Source organism: Saccoglossus kowalevskii, chromosome 5, assembly GCF_978046115.1.
Source record: "Saccoglossus kowalevskii chromosome 5, keSacKowa6.1, whole genome shotgun sequence".
Classification (NCBI taxonomy): Eukaryota; Metazoa; Hemichordata; class Enteropneusta; family Harrimaniidae; genus Saccoglossus; species Saccoglossus kowalevskii.
This window is the reverse complement of record NC_140645.1, coordinates 43,142,978-43,165,601: the sequence shown is the minus strand read 5'-3', so window position 1 is coordinate 43,165,601 and position 22,624 is coordinate 43,142,978. Positions and strand designations below refer to the sequence as shown.

Genomic DNA, 22,624 nt, shown 5'->3' with positions numbered 1-22,624 from the left:
TGATCAACAAACTAGGTCGTGCCACACTACTAGCGAAAATTGACATTCAGCACGCGTTTCGCCTGTGTTTGGTCAGACGGGAAGATTGGCACCTATTGGGTTACAAATGGGACAACTACTATTTCTTTGACAGAGTTTTGCCATTTGGACTCCGGTCAGCGCCTTTCCTTTTTAATTGCATTGCTGAGGCCATCAACTGGATTGTGTGTAACCAGACAAATAACAATAACATTCTGCACTACTTAGATGACTACCTCATCGCAGGACCAGCTAATTCTAAGGTATGTGCAAGCAGTCTTGACACCATGCTAACAACATGTCAAGCGTTAGGGGTTCCCATTGCACAAAACAAACTGGAAGGCCCAACAACCACACTGACCTTCCTTGGCATTGAGATGGACACCGTGAACAGAGTACTGCGACTACCGCAAGACAAACTCAATGACATTACCTCATCCATTGGAAAATGGTCCACAGCAACAACTTGTACAAAACGAGAACTATTATCATTAATTGGCACCCTCAGCTTTGCATGTAAATGCATCCCAGCTGGGCGGATATTCCTACGACGAATGATCGACTTGTCAACCACCGCCTCTGCATTGCACCACCAAATTACGCTTTCAACAGCCTTTCAACTTGACCTAGAATGGTGGAAAGACTTCCTACCCACTTGGAATGGCACAGCCAGTTTTCTTGACTCAACTTGGACACCTGTGCCAGAAATGGAACTATACACTGATGCATCATCAACTATTGGATGTGGCGGGTATTTCAACGGCGAGTGGTTTTCCTTACCATGGTCGGCATTCCTGTCCAACAATGACCACCAGCATTCCATCGCATGGAAAGAACTGTTACCAATCCTCCTATTATGCTTAATTTGGGGGCACTTGTGGCACGGAAGGAGAGTGATGTTTCACTGTGACAATGAGAGTATTGTTCACACATGGCGCAAAGATTCCACACGCTGTCCCTACATCATGCAACTCATTCGTGCAATTTTTCTTACCGCTGCCTCATCAAATTTCCATGTCATGATCACCCACATACGAGGAACCGATAATAACATTGCAGATGCTCTTTCTCGCTTACAGATGAACCGATTCCACTCTCTTGCACCACATGCAACAAGCCAGCCAATCAACTCTCAGAACCACATCGACTACCTGCGTGGCCGTCACCTGCTGACCTGACTGCCCTGGAAAATAGAGCTAAGTACTATGCTTTCCATTCTCTGGCCGGCTCAACTCGCCGCACTTATACAACCGCTCAGACCAAGTACATCAACTTTTGTCATGCTTATGGCATACCCACACTGCCTGTTACGCAACAAGCAGCAACGTTATTTGTCACTTTTCTGGCATCATCAGGGCTTGCTTACAATACCATCAAATTATATCTTACGGCATGTATGGCCATGCACATTGAGGCGGGCTATGAAAATGTTGTATCCAGTTACCTTCACCGAACCCTCCAGGGGATTAAAAGACAACATGGTGGGCCAGTTCGAAAACGTTTGCCAATCTCAATGAAATTGTTACGCACACTCAAGAATACGCTTCGTGCATCTATCGTACTACAACCAGCTGATCAGTTAATGCTATGGTCAGTGTTCATCATGGCTTTTTTCGGGTTTCTGCGTGTCAGCGAATTCGCCGCTCCATCACCAAATAGCTATGACCCGTCAACAACAATGTTACATTCCGACATTAACTTAGACAATGCTCGAAACATTCTTATCATTCACATCAAGGCATCTAAGACTGACCCGTTCAGACGTGGTCAAGACATCACAATTGGCGCATCCGGTTCATCGGTATGTGCGGTGCGAGCATATCGCCGTTATAAGAACATTACTGCTCAACAACCAATGGGCCCAGTATTTCAATTTGCTGACGGATGCTACCTCACACGACAGAAGCTTACCCACATACTTCAGCAACTGCTTGCGCAATCGGGACAGTCTAACATCACACAGTACACAAGCCACAGTTTCCGAAGTGGGGCAGCCACCACGGCAGCCGCTGCAAACATACCTGACTGGCTTATTAAATGTCTTGGAAGGTGGCGCAGTGATGCCTATCAGGTGTATATACAGACACCAACAACAACACTGGAGCGAATTCCTGGACTCCTTGTGCACCAATAACATCACTCAACGTTTGCCTGAACATTTGTGACGAACTTTCATTTGATCAATCATGTGTTAAACTGTTGAACTAAAATATGTGGAACTCTCCAATCAATTTGTTGAACTCTTAAAACAATGTGAAAAACTCTTTGAGTTGTGTTGAACTTTTGCTTGTGTCACTGCAGATACGTTCAGTGTTTCCCTCTTGTAGCATTTTTAGTCATTCATTAATTTAGCCTTATCGGCAAGTTCGATTTCTTTAAGCATTGCAACTCATGCGACCATTTAAATATATTTTTGTAGATCTTAAATCAATGCAGTACGGTGTATGGATGGCTTTGCATTTTGATACTGTATAATTTCTTTTATTCCTGCCTGATTCAGTTTGTCACATATGTTGTATAAAGGTACGTTAGTACTTGACTGTATTTGTTTGACCTCGTATTTTAACTTGAGTTATGCACAACTCGCTTATCACTGTACAGGTCATGTTTGACCACGATTCCGGCTGAATTGGCTGTGCTCGAAGATACATTATGTTAATGTACCTCAGTCGCTTTATCATTACCACATGTTTTTTACTTGCAGGTACACATCCACGTTCGTTCGACGATGACTGCGATATTGCACCACTCGTAATTTGGGGGTTGTCACTGCAGCGGCCTCAGCCTTGCTTGGGTATTTTACTGCGGTGCTCTTGCCACAGTGCGAGTCTACATTGTGACTCGTACTGTGACAACAGCCCCCTCAACGCCCACTGGCAGGGTTGCTGTAGAGACCGTTCACACTCAGGTACCACGTTGTCCATGTCATGGTGCAACTCAAATCTGCGAGTTGCATCATGGGGTCGGCCGCTACGACGCCTGCACGTGAGGGCGAATACCCCCCCCCCCACTTATTTACTGGCAATATCGTGTGTTCACTGTGTGTTCATTTCCCATACCTTGTCCCTCATACAGCCCTGATGCGTTAAATCTAAGTTAAATAACTAAACTGGGTACTAAATATGACTTACCATCAAGAAACTGAATAAATCCATCAAATGATTCTATGAATGATCTTCGCATCTTCTTACCCTGTGGTGTCTCAGTCATTTCACCCCAGTTATCAATAGCATTAATAGATGGTTTGTATATCAGTGTCATGGTTTTTTTGATTGCTTCTAAGATACATGCACTACCACTAGGCAATTCTATGCAACCATAGAATATTTCCTGCAACAAAAAATCATGATGCAAATTCTTTTGAGTAAAATGAAAACTGTAATTGAGTAAAGTACTACCCATGTCATCCAGGTACCGATTATAGATTGCAGTGACATACAAATAATAACATCAAACCAATCACAAAACATATACGAGTAGACTGGGAAACCTCAAGTAATGCTCATATCATCTTTGCTGCATTGAGTTTTTACTATGATCATTCTACAGTTACAACAATCTGACAACATTTGTTTGCAGCTGTTCACTGTAAGAGACTTTGGGAAACCTGCACAGACCAAATCTTCTGTGAAGACATGTTCCTTTTTACATTTGTGTAATGATTGTTTCCATTCTTTTGAATAAATTTCACAATAGTAATCTCACTTCCATGATTTCATGAAGCCATTTAGGGTTATATACAGTTTGAAGAGTTTCTGACGAATGAAACCCTAAAGTCTGTATCTGGAAAAAAAACATGTTATTATTCACTTTGTGTTTCTTATATTTTATTTGTAAAAGTTTAGCTCATAATGGCAGGCTAAGATAGTGTCTGACCCACATGTATGTCGTGTAATTAGCAATGGGTTGCTAAATTGTTAATAAAGATTGTGTATTGTGAGATCTACATGTAACCAGTTACATTTTGTGAGATACATTTGCCTACTACATACCTCATGCAAGTTTCTCATTGTAATTGGAATGTTGATGTTAGTTCTCAAAAAGAAAATACATCTACCAGTAAGACCTTCTTCAAAACCATTGGTGATAAACACAGTTGGTATCTTTGTTCCTTTAGGAACATTCATAGCACGGCCAGAATCTGAATGAATAAAATAACACATTCAATACTTAATGGTTGATTTAAGTAATTACACTATAAATGTAATTATTATAATACTATAAAACATGTCTTTTTGGCTAGCATGTTATTTCTGTAATTTCACTAATTCAACATGTCTCTAATTTTAAAAAAAATATCTATTCTTTTATACTGCATTGATTGTAATTCGCTAAAATGGTATGTGGCTATTTTAAAGTGTTTTACAGTATGTCGCTGAGTCTCCATAAGTCACCAAGGTCAGGGAATCTGCCAGCTTACACTCGACCACCTGTCTCTCAGGATTGCCAATCATGCTAACAAGGCCAACTACATGACTAGAACCTACAGAATTGGTGCCATATTGACATACACGTCACAAGGAATCAAGCTACCACTGTGTGTACCACCACGCTGTTCGCATGAAGAGCGAAAGTCCATCATTCCCAAAAGGCTGCCTATCAATGCATCAAAGAGGGGTCTGATGATACATTCAGCTTGCACATTTTCAGTGTAGTAAGGAGTATTATATGGACCTCTACCTCAGCGTCAGAGAGTTGTTTCCATGTACCATCAGCTACATGCAGTACACATGTGCAATGTCTACCAGTGAACTGTGAGGACCGTACTAAATCCTAGGAAATAACAATCCCAGAATACTGTATGTCTCTTAGCTATAATTTTGTATCGCTACTTTTAGAGTAGGAAATGTGAATCCCAAATAATAAAGGAATAATAACAAGCAGCCTGTCGGCTGAGATAGCTCCGCTGTTAGCAATGCACATTTCAATTGAAGAACAGAAGATATCATTAGAAAATGAACAATATGTATAGTATCAAGGCAACGGTACTTGCTGTTTCACCAAAAATGACAAAAATAATCATCAAAATTAGAAAATTTAAGATATCATCACGAAATGAACAAATCTGAGAGAGATCCACATGTAGTACCTATATATGTAATATCAAAGCAATTGGACTTGCGTTTTTTTAACAAGAAGTCAAAAATATCACTTTTTACCAAAAATGACAAAAATATTCATCAAAATTAGAAAATTTAAGATATCATCATGAAATGAACAAATCTGAGAGAGATCCACATGTAGTACCTATATGTGTAATATCAAAGCAATCAGACTTGTGGTTTTTAACAAGTTGAAAACATCACTTTTTACCAAAAATGACAAAAATATTCACCAAAATTAGAGAATTGAAGATATCATCATGAAATGAACAAATCTGAGAGAAGTCCACATGTAGTACCTATATATGTAATATCAAAGCAATCGGACTTGCGGTTTTTTACAAGAAGTCGAAAATATCACTTTTTACCAAAAATGACAAAAATATTCAACAAAAATAGAGAATTTGAGATTTTGACATGAAATTAACAAATCTGAGAAAGAATCATCCAAGGTACTTGCATATCAAATTTGAAAACATTCTGACTTGTGGTTTTGAAGAAGAAGTTGAAATTGTAAAGTTGACGCCGACAATCAGTAATATGAACAGCTCCGCTGTGTCAACTTTGTCGACAGCGGAGCTAATAAAGGTCTAAGCAAGAAAGAAATTTTTTCTTTGATTGGAAGGATGAAAAAAAATAGGTGACTGTCATTATAATACCCCAAAATATTCACACATAAAGTACAGTGAGAGTATCAACAGACACATGTAGAGTATACATACCATGAGAAGGTGGGTCACATTCCTGGTAATAAAACATAAGTTTTCTTCCATCATTTTTAGCCAAAAACTGATCCATCAATTCTATTTGCTGTATGAAAAACAGAATTTCAAATTACTGCACTCAACCAACTCGCCACGTTTTGAGCTTAGTGGAGCACCAGAAAAATTACGATGTGATATTTTTAACAGCAAATTCTGAAAGATGTGGGACAAGTATTTAGCAATTTTAACAGTCATCATCAAGTCAGGTGTGTGCAGTATAAACAATGGGTTATCAATATCATTTAAAAATGATTTTAGAGATATTTTAAATTACTTTCCCCAAATCAACAAATATAATTTTAATTTATGGAAACAGAATGTCGTACTTATACAGTGAACATCAAAATCGTTTTAGGGGCACCACATAGACTAGGGCAGTGTAGTAAAATACACTGTGAAATGTATCAGCTGCAAGTGATGCAACTGTAAGTGGAGACACTTATTGTATGTTAGCTACAATTAAATGAAATCAAGGGTGATTCTTAAAACAATTAATACATAGAATTATATAAGAAAAGAAAATCATGTTATGGAAATAACTTTGTCATATGCAAAAACTCAGATATTGTATTTCTGTATCTCTGCAAGACCTCCCCCCCCCCCCCCCCACCACCACCACCACCACCACCCGCTCTCCTCTCATTGACCCAATCCATCCATAAAGCATAAATGAACAACCTGTTCTGTATCAAGTATAAATTCTTCTATAGTTGATGGCTCCATATCCACTTTAGCACCAACAATTTCAAAAATGTATTTATGTTCTTTTCCAATACGAATTCTTCGATGTTCACGAGCTTCCTTCAATCTTGCCTACAGTAAGTAGCAAACATAATAAAACAAAATGCTTATCTATCTAAAATAAGTAGAAACTACAGTGATGACCGATGACAAAAATCTCAGAAATGGAGGTTGAAATGGGAGTACCTTCCACTCAAAAGACATCAACATATAAATTTCAATATCAATCAAAACAGCTCAAAGAGTTCTTACCAGACAAGACAATTGTGTCATGGTTTATAGTTTTGTTTCAAGTTTTTTAGTCTCATAAAACAAGTTGTCTTACAAAATTATAAGTGACAATTTACGAATGGAGAACGAAAATTCAGTATAACAATTTTGTATTCATATGAAACATTAATATTTCAGCAGAAAATTCATTAACATGCAAAAATACAAAATACTTCTCATGTCTCTTCTAAGTTTCAAACAGATGGATAATTATCTCATACTTTCAATTCAACTCCACATATAAAATTCCTGGTTAGAACATTGATGTTATCCATATATTAATATAGCTATTTTACCTGTCTTTCCTTGATTGTCTCTGCCATAAGAGCACCAACAACACTTTTTCTTTGCCTACGTATTGATGGATGAATGCCAGGATGGGCACTTTTCTTCCTCTTTGAAAGATCTGCATCATGCACATCCTCTCCAGACATGATTGGATTGATTGCTCAAGCACTCAAGTCATGGAAACTACAGGATGAAAAAAAAAATATTACAGAATATTTAAACAATATTTTAACAGCACATAAAACAAAAAAGTATGCTGTAAATCAGGGAACATGTGTATTAAAATGACATTCCAATTTCTGGCCCAATTATGAAATTATATCAATGTCAACAGAATTCATAGCAATTGAAGACAGTACAGCCCCGTGCCCAAAAAAGATTACTGGTCAGTCGGACAATGTGTTTCAATGACCAAAATTGAACAAACATGTAAATTAGACGCGATCCGGTTAAAAATTATTAAAATCTACCCTTACAGAACATTAATATTGAAATTCGCTCCTAACATAACATGAACGCAAGACATAACGCTGCACTGCTACCAATACTCGAACACGACGACTGCATCGCTAGGAGAACAGAACAATCGATGTCAATTACTACACTAGCTCATAACAAACCACATCCTTGCCGGTAGGCTGGGGGACTGTGCTGCGACCGGGAAACGAAGTTTGGAAAACGCGCCCTTTTTGGGCCCCATTCACTGTAAACTTCTCGCGCGACGGCTTTTGAAGTTCGGGCATGAACGTAAACCGTACAGTCCCTGTATAACGTGCCGATTTATGTAGCCAGGTTATGCCTTAATCACAATGCCAGCACAATTTACTCTCCACATTTGGATGTTTACAAACAAAGCTGACCTTTGCAGCACATAGTCCAGCTGGGCAGCTCGAGCCGTCCGCCGACGTTTCGACGTCGAAGCAGTGGACGATGCTTGGGAGAAAATGGGGATTAATACAGTCAATCGTTATAAACATGGTTATAAATGCTATATAAAATGAATCTACCATTTAAAATTCCCAACTTACGATCTGGTTACAAAATACTATGATGATTTTCGATTGAGAAAAGCTCTACACCTACTCGAAGAAAATGTCGTCTGTCAACAGTACGCAGCGCACATCTTTGGCACTTTTTATTCTTCCGTCGAACTACTTTTTCACAATTCTCACAATGTATTCGCTTCATGTTAAGCATATTCGCTAAAAATTAATTTAAAAAAATTACATGACACCAAGTAGTCAAAAGAGGATTTGTAGAGTAGTATATTAATCACAATAAACGTACGCCGTGATACGTAACATATCACTCAGCTATAAATTTATACGCACGGTATGTCACGTGATTTAACTTTTGTCCTATCAATCGAATAACACCAGAATGTATTAAACAACAACAAAAAATATTTTATTGTCGGTGCCCGTTAATTTGTTCAACCGCGGCACCTCCATGAGACTCATGCTGCTCTTAATACCATCCGCGTAACAAATACTGAGAATGATAAATCTTCTAAGGGACTGGACAGAAATTACAGGAGGGTAGGTCGGTGTTTGGGGGGTGGGTCACTGATTTTCGTGCAAGTGTGCAGGCATAACGGAAGGGTCGCATTTGTTGTACAAAGGTAGTCGAGATTTTATGCACAGTCTGGTTGACTGTGTTGCCTCAACCTATTCTTATTACTCACTCAGCAGTTGTATTTACATTGAATGACATGTTAAAAAAGTTTTTTTGGCAACTAGCAATTTATGTACGAGCACTGCTGGATTAAAACACACAGATTTATTGTAGTGTAATATTATGATATAATATGTGTTTACAATACCAATAGCCACTGTTTGTTTACATGTATTTCAGCAGATTGTAATTAATATGCAAATACAACTTTTACACTACATTACATAATACCCTGATTATTCAAATGTGATCTTTAAAATGTATTTATCTTAAGCCATGATTATAAATAATATTTGACAGTGGTGTGGTTAGCACCTTTCTACTATATAGGTACAAACAGTTACCCATGGTGCTCCTGTCTCATTCCACTGCAATGTTTGGCTACAAGGCAGACCTTTCTTCGCCACCCACCCTTCACTTCACTTCACAATATATTTGGCTTTCTTTGTTATAAATTTGACCTTTTTGGTGTAGGTTTTATAGTATGATTGTAGAATTTTCTTCATATGGATGTATTTGCCCCAAGCTAGGGCAAACTTTTGTTGGTATGGTGGCTGTGCTGGCATGCAGCTACAAGCCTACCTATTTAAGAAGTCGTGACATATTCCCCGTTGGGATTAGGGGAAATGTTATTCATATAAAAAAAAAAAAAGTTGCGGACCAAAAGTATAGTTAGTAATTTAGAGTGAATAAATGGCTGGTCTAGTATCGAAAAAAATTAGATATATTAAATTACTCTTCCAAAATCGAAATATATGCTCAGAAATTCTACAGGATAAGCTACTCATGCATTGTTTGTATCCAAACTGAATTTCATTTGTCTGGGCTCATGTACAGAGATATAGTAATATGGTCAAAAAGAAAGATTACAGGCAGTCAACCATCTTTGATCCGATTATGAAAGTAACTAATTGTCATGGGCATGTATCATAAAATGTATAATTTGAAGAGAAAACAAAAAGTCAAAAATACATTTTGAAAAAACAAGATGACTGCCAGTTGGTCATTTTAGATTCGAACACGAAACAAATCATCAAGGACATGTATCTTAACATTAACAATGTTTGTATCAAATTCGAACAAAAAACGACAAATCCTGTCGAAAAGACCACATTTTTCAAAAAACAAGAAGGATGCCAGTCGGCCATTTTTGATCTGATTAAGGAACAAACTGATATGAATATGTATTTCTATATTTATGGTGTATATGCCAAACATGAATGAAAATGGTCTAAAAGCCTTGGTGACATAGTTGTATAGTCAAAAAGCAAGATGGCCATCAAATTTGTGTGGACATGTAATCTAAAACGTATAATGCATGTACCAAATTTTAACAAAAACAAAGCATGCATAAAATACCACATTTCAAAAATCAAAATGACTGCCAGTCGGCCATTTTTGTTCCGATCACAAATCTAATTGTCGTAGACATGTATCTTAACACGTATAATGTGTGTACCAAATTTGAACAAAAACTGACAAAGCATGCATATCATATTTTCAAAAAACAAGATGGCTACCAGTCGGCCATCTTTGATCTGATCACAAAACGAATCATTGTAGACATGTATTTTAAGGTGTATAATGTATGTACCAAATTTGAAAAAAGCATGCATAGCATGCATAAGATACTACATTTTCAAAAAAACAAAATGGCTGCCATTCAGACATATTGCATTGAATCAGTAAACCACTGCATGTGCATATGTCCCAGGTAAAGTACTGGGCACATGCAAAGAATGGACAGATTTGGTGAATAAGATTCCTTTTCTCATTCATACATATTTATACTGTGTGGTGGGCAAGTCTTCCAACAAGCTTTGGATAAAATACCCTACCCCTCCCCCCCGTACTATTTGTCCAGTCCCTAAGAGAAGACTAACTGCATTAACTGGTAAAAAGCTCATGTACCCACATCACCCCTAGCCTAGCCTAGCCTATTTCCCTTTTACCGTATTTACTCTGTTAGTATTATCAAAACAATAAATGCAATTTAGGGTTCAATTTTGCAATGTATTAAGGTAGAAACCTACTCATCATATCTGAGAAAGTTGGACATAAATCGCATGATAATGTTCATTGGTTTATTATGTGAATCATGAAGCTATTGTCCCAGGGCACCATAAACTAGCATTCAGATGGGTGTTACAGTGACGTAAGTTTTGAGAAACGTGTACTAGTATTTTTCAAAAATGGTTATTTGTAGAACAAATCGTTATTTGAAGAACGCCTATGTCACCAACCTACAATTTGAGATACGGCATATATCTATGTTAAAAGCACTATAATACATGTTCTGCCAAAATGTCCACTATCCACTAATGTACAACCATTATTTTCTCTAAAATTGCCGAGAAGTACAATATATTATAGTATTTGAATTCATGACGGAGCAGGCTTTACAGCGATGAGAGTATACCGTGTAATAAACGAAACATCTGTAATAAGTAGTTTCCTCGGGGTATTTCACTTTACAGACAAAAACAACGATCAAATATCCTGGTATTCATGAGTTGTTAAATAAAAAAGAACACAGTAGACTATGGTGTATTTTCTAGCAGCAAGATGTCGTTTAATGTTATGTTTCACGTGATTTTGTTTAGCATGTTATTATCGCATTTTTTTAAATCCTTATTCTAATTCAGCGTGTTTATTTTCTGTGCAAATGCATTTTTTAAGACTATTTTGGAGATTGTGTTGCTATTGTTCGCAATCATGTTCAGTTTTTCATAGCAAGCCTTGTACTAAGACTGAATGCATTAAATATTTTAGTTTACCTTTAAATACCCACTAATTGTCGGGGCCGAACGTTCTATGTTGCTAAGAACGAGTCTATGGAACGCCGGCGGTCGACTAGCCGTGGTTTCACGGCGTTTTGGGTCCGGGAAGGTATTTTGCTTCGTCTATCAGTAATATACATCGTCGGTATACAGTTAGGGTCCGACTGTATACCGACGATGTATATATAACTGATAGACGAAGCAAAATACCTTCCTGGGCCCAAAACGCCGCGAAACCACGGCTAGCGGTCGACGAGCTAGTGAAACAGCTGTAGTCGAGAAAACATCACAAACTAAACTACGAGACAATCTCGAACAAGCAAATTTATTTATGTTACATACGTAGAGGTAATCACTGTTCAGGAGAGTCTCCACAGTTAGCCCAAAGAACAGAGCCCGTTGTTTTCACTGGCTGTGGTCGACAGGCGATGACATAATGTAAACAAACAATATAACGTGACTCGTAGGTTAATGCTGGGTTTGTTGTTACGGATTTATTTTAAATCTGGGAAACATTGTTATAATTATATATATATAATTCTAAATATTTTAAGTATCGTATGATATTTTCAGTCATATCAAGTGCCTGATTATTCCCAACTGAACAATAATATATTAATCACCATTCACTTTTGCATTATGGGAAGCGTATGGCGTTAACAGCGAGGTAACGATACATCGAACCACTCAAATGTTATCGTTTTCAACCACACCCAAAAGACCACCTGTCACAGTGACAACGCAGTCGCATAGAGGAACTGTACCAGTTGCTGTCACAACTTCTATTGCCGTTGTTTCTTTCATCGAAATCGCCATTTGAAGGTAATATCATTATTTATCTTTCCGTTTGTCTGCAATCACGTTATATCTATTTGATTTTTTTGATTTCACTTTTGTACGTAATTTTGCGATTATTTCTTTCTTTGTCTTGATCAAACTTAAAACTTAAAAAACTTAAAAAAATATATGTTAAATTTTATTTTAAATGCGCTCAAATGGTTCAACCAACTCATCACTGTGAGGAAGTTGGAAATAAAGACCTTTAATGTCTAAAATGATGTATGGTCACGGTATTTAGGAAATACAGACCTTTAATGTCTAAAATGGTGTATGGTCACGGTATTTAGGAAATACAGACCTTTAATGTCTAAAATGATGTATGGTCACGGTATTTATTAAACAGTACATCATACTCTATAAACAATATACAAACATCTTTGAAAAACATAACCATGCATCATTCTATTTAAATCCTATATAGTGCTACTATTTTATAATGTTATATACAATGTACTTGAAGATTTAAACAAATTGTTTATAACTACAAAGTGACGATATGAAAACTTCGAATTCAATGTTTGAGAACGGTGAAATATTTTACAATGAAAACCGATCACACCAGACAAACGATTTCACAAGTTTCACAAGTAACCAACATTTCGAAAAAGTAGCTGTCGAGTTCAACTTGTTTCCCGTCACTATACAAGTGTATTGTCTTATTTTTTGACAAATAAATAGCATTATATATATAAAAAAACAAAACAAAAAAAAAACACTAGCGTTTTTATTTATTTATTTTTTCGATCTTGTTGCCGAATCACTAAAGCCACATTCATTTTCTGAGTTTGTGTTCACAGTTAGTGCAAGATCACAGGCTGTCATTATTTATTGTTATTAATTTTTATATGTATTTTCTTTTCATGAATATCTTTGTTAATGTTAGGCAAAATGGACTTACATTTAATAACTATTAAGACAATTTAGGACAAGGAATTTTTGTGAAAACTGTTTTAAGAGAAAACTGGTTATATTTGGTGAGTGGTTCAGCGAATTGACGTCGCCGTTGTACATTATATTTTGAAACAAAGAAACCGAATATGTAAATAATTGCAAACGTTGCAGCAATACAACCCTCTCTGGCAGGAAAACAGACAGAGAGTATTGACATTATCATGAGTGACGTCACACACCCAAAGAACCACACCCTTTTAGTGACTTCTTGGTAATATCTATTGGTAGAAATGTATTTTGGTTAAAGGAGTTTATAGTAATAATATAACAAAAAAATCATATTTATTTAGCAGTTTCAGTTCCACCCTGCTTACGCTCGGCTATTATCTCCCGCCAAATATGCTAATTTTAGAGTGGTCTCATATCCGCAAATAAATACCCTCGCTTGCCGTTCATAACCTTTAAATAACTTTGCTTTGGTTAAATTGGTCAAATTGAAAATGTCAGCGCAGAGTAGTGTAAAACCAGAACTTGGCGTTTATGACCAAAGGTGGTAAAATGTTTCTGGTCACATAAAACGGTGGTTTATATGCATGTTACTTTACATGTAAATTGCACTGGAGTAGTTAAGTAGGGACTATAGGGACGACCATGAGGGCGCTGTTCGTATGACGTCATCGCATCCGATTATGAACAGCGCCCTCATGGTCGTCCCTATAGTCCATACATTAGCATAAATAATGACGTCACAATGGGAATTCGTGCATAAATTAGCATAAATGAGGACCAATGCCGTAAAGGGATCATTTGAATGAGGATGACGTCACAATGGGATATTGTGAATACATTTGCATACATAAAATAGATGTGAATACGAGGTCGTGTCGAGGTCATCGTGACATTTGCATAAATTACTATCAAATTTTTTAATTATTTTTTTTTGTGAATACGAGGTCGTGTCGAGGTCATCGTGAATACATTTGCATAAATTACCATCAATTTGTTTTAATTATTTTTAATTATTTTTTTAATTGGACAGGCGTGGACGAAAGATTTTCAGAATATATCGCAGAGGGCGCTCACACATACACACACACACACACACACACACACGTTAATAAATACACGTCATTTTGAAAAATAATGGAGTTTATTGCACAAAAGAAGTAAACAAGAATGAAATATTGACATGGAGTATATATTTATGACATGGTTGAGTATTTTTTTAACGTCACAAAAAAACATACGATGTGAGTAAGGAAAATAGTTGCGTAGTGTATAAATGTTTAGCGTGATTAAATATTTCTTTGTTAACACCTCGAAAAATACGTAGATACATGTAAATGTGCGGCGTGGTTAAATTTATTTTTAATGCCACAAAAAATACGAGTACATAAACGATTCGATTAAAACACAGAAACGAGAAAAGCCAATAATAGTAAACATTGATCAATAAAAAATAATTCATTCTATATATACATATGTTGTTTATTTTTACATTTCTTACTTCCTTTCAATGAGTCAAGCAGTCTGTACACTTTTTTTTTATTCCATCACTATAATCAGAATCGCTCATCTGTCGTACAAGAAAGAGAGAGAGAGAGAGGATAATATTAAAAACCGATAGTTATATAAAGAAAGTATAAGTTATGTGTTGAAAATTTAATAGTATGAATTATCCCGTAAAACTGCGGTCATCAATCCGCTAAAATGCAAAGTATGCAAAATCGGTTGATCGACGTACAGTTTGTTTTTCAAAAAATGGCGGACTACGCTACTATGAGTTAAAATGTATAATTACCTGATCGTTTCACAGAATAACTTTTGACATACATAATCATCACACGGAATGAGTTTACGGTGTAACGTAGCGATTTTCGTTTTTCCCCCCGACGAAGAAAATATGTCCTCGCTTCTTGCCAAAGATTCAAAGGCGGTAGACCAAGTTTGACCTTCCGTGAAAAGTTCATCTCATGGACACTACGAGTCATACAGGACGTATTGGCAACACATGGCTTGAAAGTATTTGATGATTGTAGATCCACGTACGAGAAATCTTATAAATTCCATGACATGACTACCGTACGAGTCATAATAGTCTTCGTGGTAAGGGTATTTCAGACAGAAAGTGGCCCAACGCGTTCCACTCGCGAATATCAACGGTGTTTGATATAAGCGATGTGTATCATTCCGAAGCACACTTGTGAATGCCAGTCTTAACTCAATCACAAGATTAAATGTAAGGCGTGTCTAGTCCTAAGTGTTCCCAACGTGAAATAGACCTCCCACGTAGATGATAAACAACAGATGTTGGTATATTTATGTTATCTAAAACATGAACACTCACAAACAGCCTGAGGGATATCGAGTTTCAAGTTGAAAGCGTGAATTTCGACCTGCGTGTATGGGATACTGATAACATGACTCGACATTCTGTTGACCCCGGCACTATCAGTCAATTCACTGACTTAAACCACAGTCACTCTACTAGGACGGTTAGGAAGCGCCGCGTCATTCTATTGTACCCACCCTTGTCTCCATAAACATTGAAACAAGAGAGGTGTTAACGAGTTAAGAAGTCATTAGCATTAAACAGGCGACGGAAAACACGCGATAAATCATGAGACAGTGCGAGAGTTGCGTCATTTTCCCCCACAAAGCATTGCAATACATGGCACTTTGACCTTTCAACGAAGAGCAGTCTCAAATGCGGAAATGAACATGCTTTGTATATACACGTTTTTCGCGAGAAAATCTTGCTGTGTTGTATGGCATTCTGAAATTATAAATAGTTAATAGAATACTATATTAGTGAATTTCCCCCAAAAGTCGCCCCTGTCTCGACTGAATCAAAACATGTTGAACGGGATTTGTATCAGTCGTCAAATAAAGCGAATGGAGGGATATGAAAGCACGACAATCAAAAATCTCTTTTGTCCAATTACCTCCTATGAAAACTATGCAATAAAGCAACACGGCGACCACCTCCATAGACGAAAACATGCAAAACTTCGCCATAAAGTGACTCTAAAAACACACAAAAAATACGAGAATGGACAAAGGAATATTGTAAAGGTTTGCAGACATCAATATTTTTAGCGATAAAATTGTTTCTAAACTGAGTGAGGGGTTTATTTTACGGACCGAAAGACTGTTAGAGATCAAGACAAAGAGACTGTCAACAAAACACCGTTTTTCTCGAGTTTTTCTCGAGTAAAGCATCTTCAATCTGATATTAAATAATATTAACCATTCTTATCTTTTAAATGAAACAAATATTATCTCATTATCAAAATTAAAAACAATTGATGAGAAATTAAAAGAAGAGTTTACAACTGAGTGGAAAAATGAAATAAATAATGACAATAGGAAAAAATCAAATTCTAAAAATAAACTAAGAACCTACAAACTTTTTAAAACCAAAATAGAACAAGAAAACTACTTAACAATTATGAAAAACAGTGAACTTCGCAAATCCTTAACAAAATTTAGACTTGGCAACCACTGTCTGAAAATTGAAACAGGCCGGCATACAGGATTGGATTTTAAAGACAGAGTCTGCAATATGTGCGACAATGACCATGTTGAAGATGAACAACATTTTGTCACAAATTGTCCTCATTACAATGAAATAAGATCAAAACTTTACATTGTAGCTAATAAACGTATACCAAATTTTGACAAATTTAGTAATGAAAATAAATTCATATCATTACTAAGTGACGAGAAAATGTCAATTCCTTTAGCGCAATATTTAAAAAACTGTTTTAATACAAGACAGCAGCACCTACATAAACTAAGCCAGTAATACATTCCTTGTATTCAACTTATTATCTTTTTTTTTTTTTATGCCTTTTTGTTCCCTTACTCTTTATGTGGTTATTTTTCTTTTACTAATATCTGATTTGTAACCCTTTTCATCCCCTCCGGGGGATGTTGTGTGTTAATAAATAAATAAATAAATAAATAAATCAAGATTGCAAAAGAATGCTCATCTGAAAAATACAATATCACTCCTAGTCACAGTTCAGTTGAGATTGTAGTTTGATGTAAAAATAAAGCACAATTTAAAAAAGTTCACGGTCTTCTCGAGGGTCTTCTCGAGCAACATCGAACGCAATAAATAATGGTGAAAAATAGTGCATTCCAATGACAAATACGTCATAGTTTTGAGACCAGCATAGGTTCTCAGAAGCTGCTCGTTCACACCTTTAACCAATAGAGCTTCCTAACCATCCTAGTAGAGTGACTCCTAGTAGAGTGACTGTGCTTAAATTATTTTTATCAATTAGCCTTTGCTAAAATACTACCGTCATTTTCCACGTCATTAAAAAAAACATGGCCCGCAGCGGAGGGATTTGAAATAAAACACGTTCAATCTCGTAATGACGCGTTCTCCGTGTCAATGTTACGATTATACTCGAAATTGACTATTTGGGGGATAAAAACTGGGTCAACTTGATTCAGTCAACATGAATCTGACCCAGGCAGTATGATGATTCCAGTCCGTCACCAATTCACTTGTCTGAAAAGGCACACCCCAAGGGTGTATGACGCCTTGTCTCAATTCAGGCCGAATCAAAGACTGTGCACGCCGTCGATCTATATCTGTGATCGATGTAGACGAGAAACATTCCACCACTCTGATCGTTTTTATATCATCGGTAATTCAGTGTACCGCTCGAATGTAATGCATCAATCAATAGTTTAGTTTTGAAGGTTTATTTTACAATAACTGGAAAACCGACCGAAATCGCGAAATTTTAGGATTCAATCTTTACTCAGTCAAACATCAAAACTAAGTATTCAGTTCATTCTCTCTTCACTAATAAAATGGCAGTACTCAGCAAACTATCATTCATCGTTTTTTTAAACATCATTTCGAGTATCCACGATTTCGAAATACTAGAAGAGGCAAGAACGAACGTTACATTTGAATGGTCAAATGACAAGGGGCTGACCCCGCTCGAACGTGCAACAGAATGTATTAAATACATTGACCCATTTGAAAAACCTCAAAACATTGAGAGCCATAGCCGATGCTTCAAACAACGAGTTTCTCTTCAAATGGTTCAAAACCAAATTAAATGAAGCACTATGATTCGTCACAAATTACGCTGACATCCTTAGCAGCCTGGCAAAAGAAATCACTCAACTAACCACACCACCAGATTCAAATTTCCACGATCAACGACAAAAAAGAAACATTATAGGCGATCTCCTGTTCGAGGTAACGGCCTTGGCTTGGCTACAAAGAGACAATTGTAGTTACTAGCTTGAGAAATTGACCCATATTTCTAAGACAAAATTAACCAAATTTTGAAATTATACATATTTTAATACCAAACTTGTTATTTTTACCAACAAACTACTGAATCACAGTACGTATAATAACGTATACCATTGACAAATTCAGACTCCGCTTATAAATTATACTCGATTATGTCTTTACCACTAATTTAAAATAAACAGTTATATTGGAAAGAATGAGATGAAATTTTATTATTATCATTGTAGATTCAATAAGCAAACTGGAAGCGGGTCAAGAAATCGTAAATGTTTCATATTATAGAGATGGTGCGTAGTTTGTTCTTTGACGGTAAACACGTACGCATTTTCAATGGCGAACATCGACCAGTAATAATGGCATACACTTTGTATGCTAATTCATGTTTAATAAAATGCGCTAAGTTTTGATTATTCCCAAGATGTACAGAGAGCACTCGCTTATCCATTAGACAGATTCCACTATACAATTATAATATCCTGACCGCATTGTTTAAACTCTCGTAAATCGACTGTTTGACGTGACTGGGGCACCGGTGGACGAGAAATGCGTGCACATTACATTTCGTTAACACTTTCATTCATAATAGTATCACTTGCAATATGGCGTAATATCAATCGACGATCCTCAAAATACTGTATGTATGTATGCACGTTGTAGTTCGAATGATTAGATATTTCTTTTATTTTGCCATTTTTGTCGATTCTTTCATTATGAACAGTGTTGACTTGCTCTCGAAATAAATACTTTACACCGATGTTACCGTTTGTAATGTTTATAGTGTATACGTGAAAGATATTCGCCTTTGAAATAATAATTGAAGACACAACTATATAGTCTTCAAATCAGCTGGGTGTTATTATTGAAGTAACGCACGACGCGTGATATTGTTTTAATGGGGTCTGATCGCGTTTCATAACTCCTGTATTGAATAATGCCATGAATCAAATTGTCCTAACAACATGGTAAACACGGGTCAGCAATAAGTAGCTATTTTATCGGTGTGGAAAGATCTGCTTCTTGATTGCGATTATGATTATGTCTAATATAATTTATAATAATCTATTACTCTACGTACACAGCTTGAAGCGGGCTTTTCAATTCAACTCACTGCGGCCGTACACAACATGGCTAGTTCCCCCTTCGAAAGAGTGCGTGCGTGTGCTGCGTTAGCAACACTATCTGTGACCACTGAGCTTTTCAAATATTTACAAAGCACGATGTGATAACTGAGGTGGTAAACTGACCATGATGTCAATATCCAACCATCTAATTTGCACAATAATAATTAAAATTGAAACCGTATTCATGCGTGGGATCTTGGTTGGAAATACAACGAAGTAACAAAAAACCAGCAAAGTGTAACAATAATAAAATCACAAACATGTGAATGTAAAGCAAAAAAAAAAAAAAAAAAAAAAAAAAAAAATATTTGGTGGTTGGTTTAGGCATTTGGCATTTTAGGATTTTTTTTTCTCATCGTGCCCTGAATCAGATGTGGACGAATGTTCCTAGCTCAATGATTGTTTTGTCATTTTAACTTTTTTAGTATACCTGTTAGGTGTTCATCATCTGTCCTAAAGTTGATTTTATTGTATTTAATATTTTAATCATGATTTTTTTTTGTTTCTTATTGTATAGATTACAAATGAGAAGATATTGTTTTTCGTTCACTGTTTTGTCATTTTAACTTTTTTAGTATACCTGTTAGGTGTTCATCATCTGTCCTAAAGTTGATTTTATTGTATTTAATATTTTAATCATGATTTTTTTTGGTTTCTTATTGTATAGATTACAAATGAGAAGATATTGTTTTTCGTTCACAATTTTCTAGTTGTCACAAACTGAGCAAATTCAGTCTTCAGCTATAAGATTATATACAATAAAGTAACAAAAATAAGCAATGTGTAACAATAATAAAATCACAAACATTTGAATGTAAAGAAAAACAAATTATTTTGTGATTGGTTTAGACATCTGGTATTTTAGTTTTTTTTTCTTGTCGTAACCTGAAACAGATGTGGACGAATTTTCCTAGCTCAATGATTATTTTGTCATTTTAACTTCTTAGTATATCTGTTAGGTGTTCATCGTCCGTCCTAAAGTTGATTTTATTGTATTTAATATTTTAATCATGATTATTTCGTTCCTCCATGTATAGATTACAATTGAGAAGTTGTTTTTCGTTCTCAATTTTCTAGTTGTCACAAACTGGGCAAATTTAGTCTTCAGCTATAAAGTTATTATATCTACCCCTTTCCATTTTAAGGGTATGAGCCCTTATTCCAAGTTTCGCCTTAGCGCAGCACTATGTTTTAGATTTTTGATTGTGGTGATATATTTTTTTATATGCAAATTCTGTTTTAATTTTTCTGTAAGTTCGTAACTTGCTTTTATGATGTGTACTTTTATTTGCATCGTGTAATGTTTCTGTGCTATGAATTTCTAAAGGATTGTTCGAATTACCTGTCAATATTTCAATGATTTTCTTTTTTGTCATCCTGAGATTTATGTGTATTCCAAATATTATTTTTTCCATAGTCAAATTGTTTAAAATCTGATTCATGTCTTTTACAAGGATATTTTCTCAACTCTAGCAGGCTTGCCAAATTTCTTGGTTTGCTATTTACTTTGATCCATGTCTTTTACCCAGTTGTCTTTTCCCTTTTCGTCAATATGTATTCCATTCTTGTTTTACGATGAATATTCCTGATTTGTGTGTTTTTAGTATGCAGGTATATGTAGGTTTTTGTATATTCAAGTTCTCCCCCATCAGCATAAAATTTCGCTTCATAAAAATGAAATTTGTACGAGGGAGAACATCCACACACAAAATCCCGTCTTATGGCAAATCTGTCTAGACCAATGGAAAAAAAATGAAAATATATTACTGCAAATACCTTCTAAAATTAAATAGCAAAGCAAGAAATTTCGCTAGCCTGCTAGAGTTGGGAAAATATCCTCCCCCATAGCAACTAGATTGAAATATTGGATCAAAATAAATAATTCTAACCCAAACTCGCTAGTTCACGAAGCTCACAAACTTGGAATACATATTGACGAAAAGGGAAAAGACAACTGGGTAAAAGACATGAATCAAAGTAAATAGCAAACCAAGAAATTTGGCAAGCCTGCTAGAGTTGAGAAAATATCCTTGTAAAAGACATGAATCAGATTTTAGACAATTTGACTATGGAAAAAAATATTTTGGAATACACATAAATCTCAGGATGACAAAAAAGAAAATCATTGAAACATTGACAGGTAATTCGAAAAATCCTTTAGAAATTCATAGCACAGAAACATTACACGATGCAAATAAAAGTACACATCATAAAAACAAGTTACGAACTTACAGAAAAATTAAAACAGAATTTGCATATAAAAAAATATATCACCACAATCAAAAATCTAAAACATAGTGCTGCGCTAAGGCGAAACTTGGAATAAGGGCTCATACCCTTAAAATGGAAAGGGGTAGATATAATAACTTTATAGCTGAAGACTAAATTTGCCCAGTTTGTGACAACTAGAAAATTGAGAACGAAAAACAACTTCTCAATTGTAATCTATACATGGAGGAACGAAATAATCATGATTAAAATATTAAATACAATAAAATCAACTTTAGGACGGACGATGAACACCTAACAGATATACTAAGAAGTTAAAATGACAAAATAATCATTGAGCTAGGAAAATTCGTCCACATCTGTTTCAGGTTACGACAAGAAAAAAAACTAAAATACCAGATGTCTAAACCAATCACAAAATAATTTGTTTTTCTTTACATTCAAATGTTTGTGATTTTATTATTGTTACACATTGCTTATTTTTGTTACTTTATTGTATATAATCTTATAGCTGAAGACTGAATTTGCTCAGTTTGTGACAACTAGAAAATTGTGAACGAAAAACAATATCTTCTCATTTGTAATCTATACAATAAGAAACAAAAAAAAATCATGA

General features: G+C 35.8%; 1 protein-coding gene and 1 long non-coding RNA gene across 2 annotated transcripts in view; both read right to left on the bottom strand.

Moving 5' to 3' along the window:
* LOC100378746 (dynein axonemal heavy chain 8-like) overlaps positions 1-7,242 on the bottom strand; it is a 187,351-nt gene extending 180,109 nt beyond the window's left edge. The window contains exons 1-6 of the mRNA XM_085499020.1: positions 7,192-7,242; positions 6,563-6,697; positions 5,843-5,930; positions 4,011-4,159; positions 3,724-3,801; positions 3,150-3,348 (exon numbers count right to left, since the gene is read on the bottom strand). Of these exons, the coding sequence (XP_085355146.1) occupies positions 3,150-3,348; positions 3,724-3,801; positions 4,011-4,159; positions 5,843-5,930; positions 6,563-6,697; positions 7,192-7,218 (676 nt within the window). The 5' untranslated portion in view covers positions 7,219-7,242. The remainder of the gene's footprint in view (positions 1-3,149; positions 3,349-3,723; positions 3,802-4,010; positions 4,160-5,842; positions 5,931-6,562; positions 6,698-7,191) is intronic.
* Positions 7,243-14,499: 7,257 nt separating this feature from the next.
* Positions 14,500-16,010, bottom strand: LOC146746156 (uncharacterized). The gene is made up of 2 exons (XR_014929594.1): positions 15,170-16,010; positions 14,500-14,944 (listed from the first exon to the last, which is right to left on the bottom strand). It is a non-coding gene; the product is annotated as an uncharacterized LOC146746156 (long non-coding RNA).
* Positions 16,011-22,624: the final 6,614 nt, after the last annotated feature.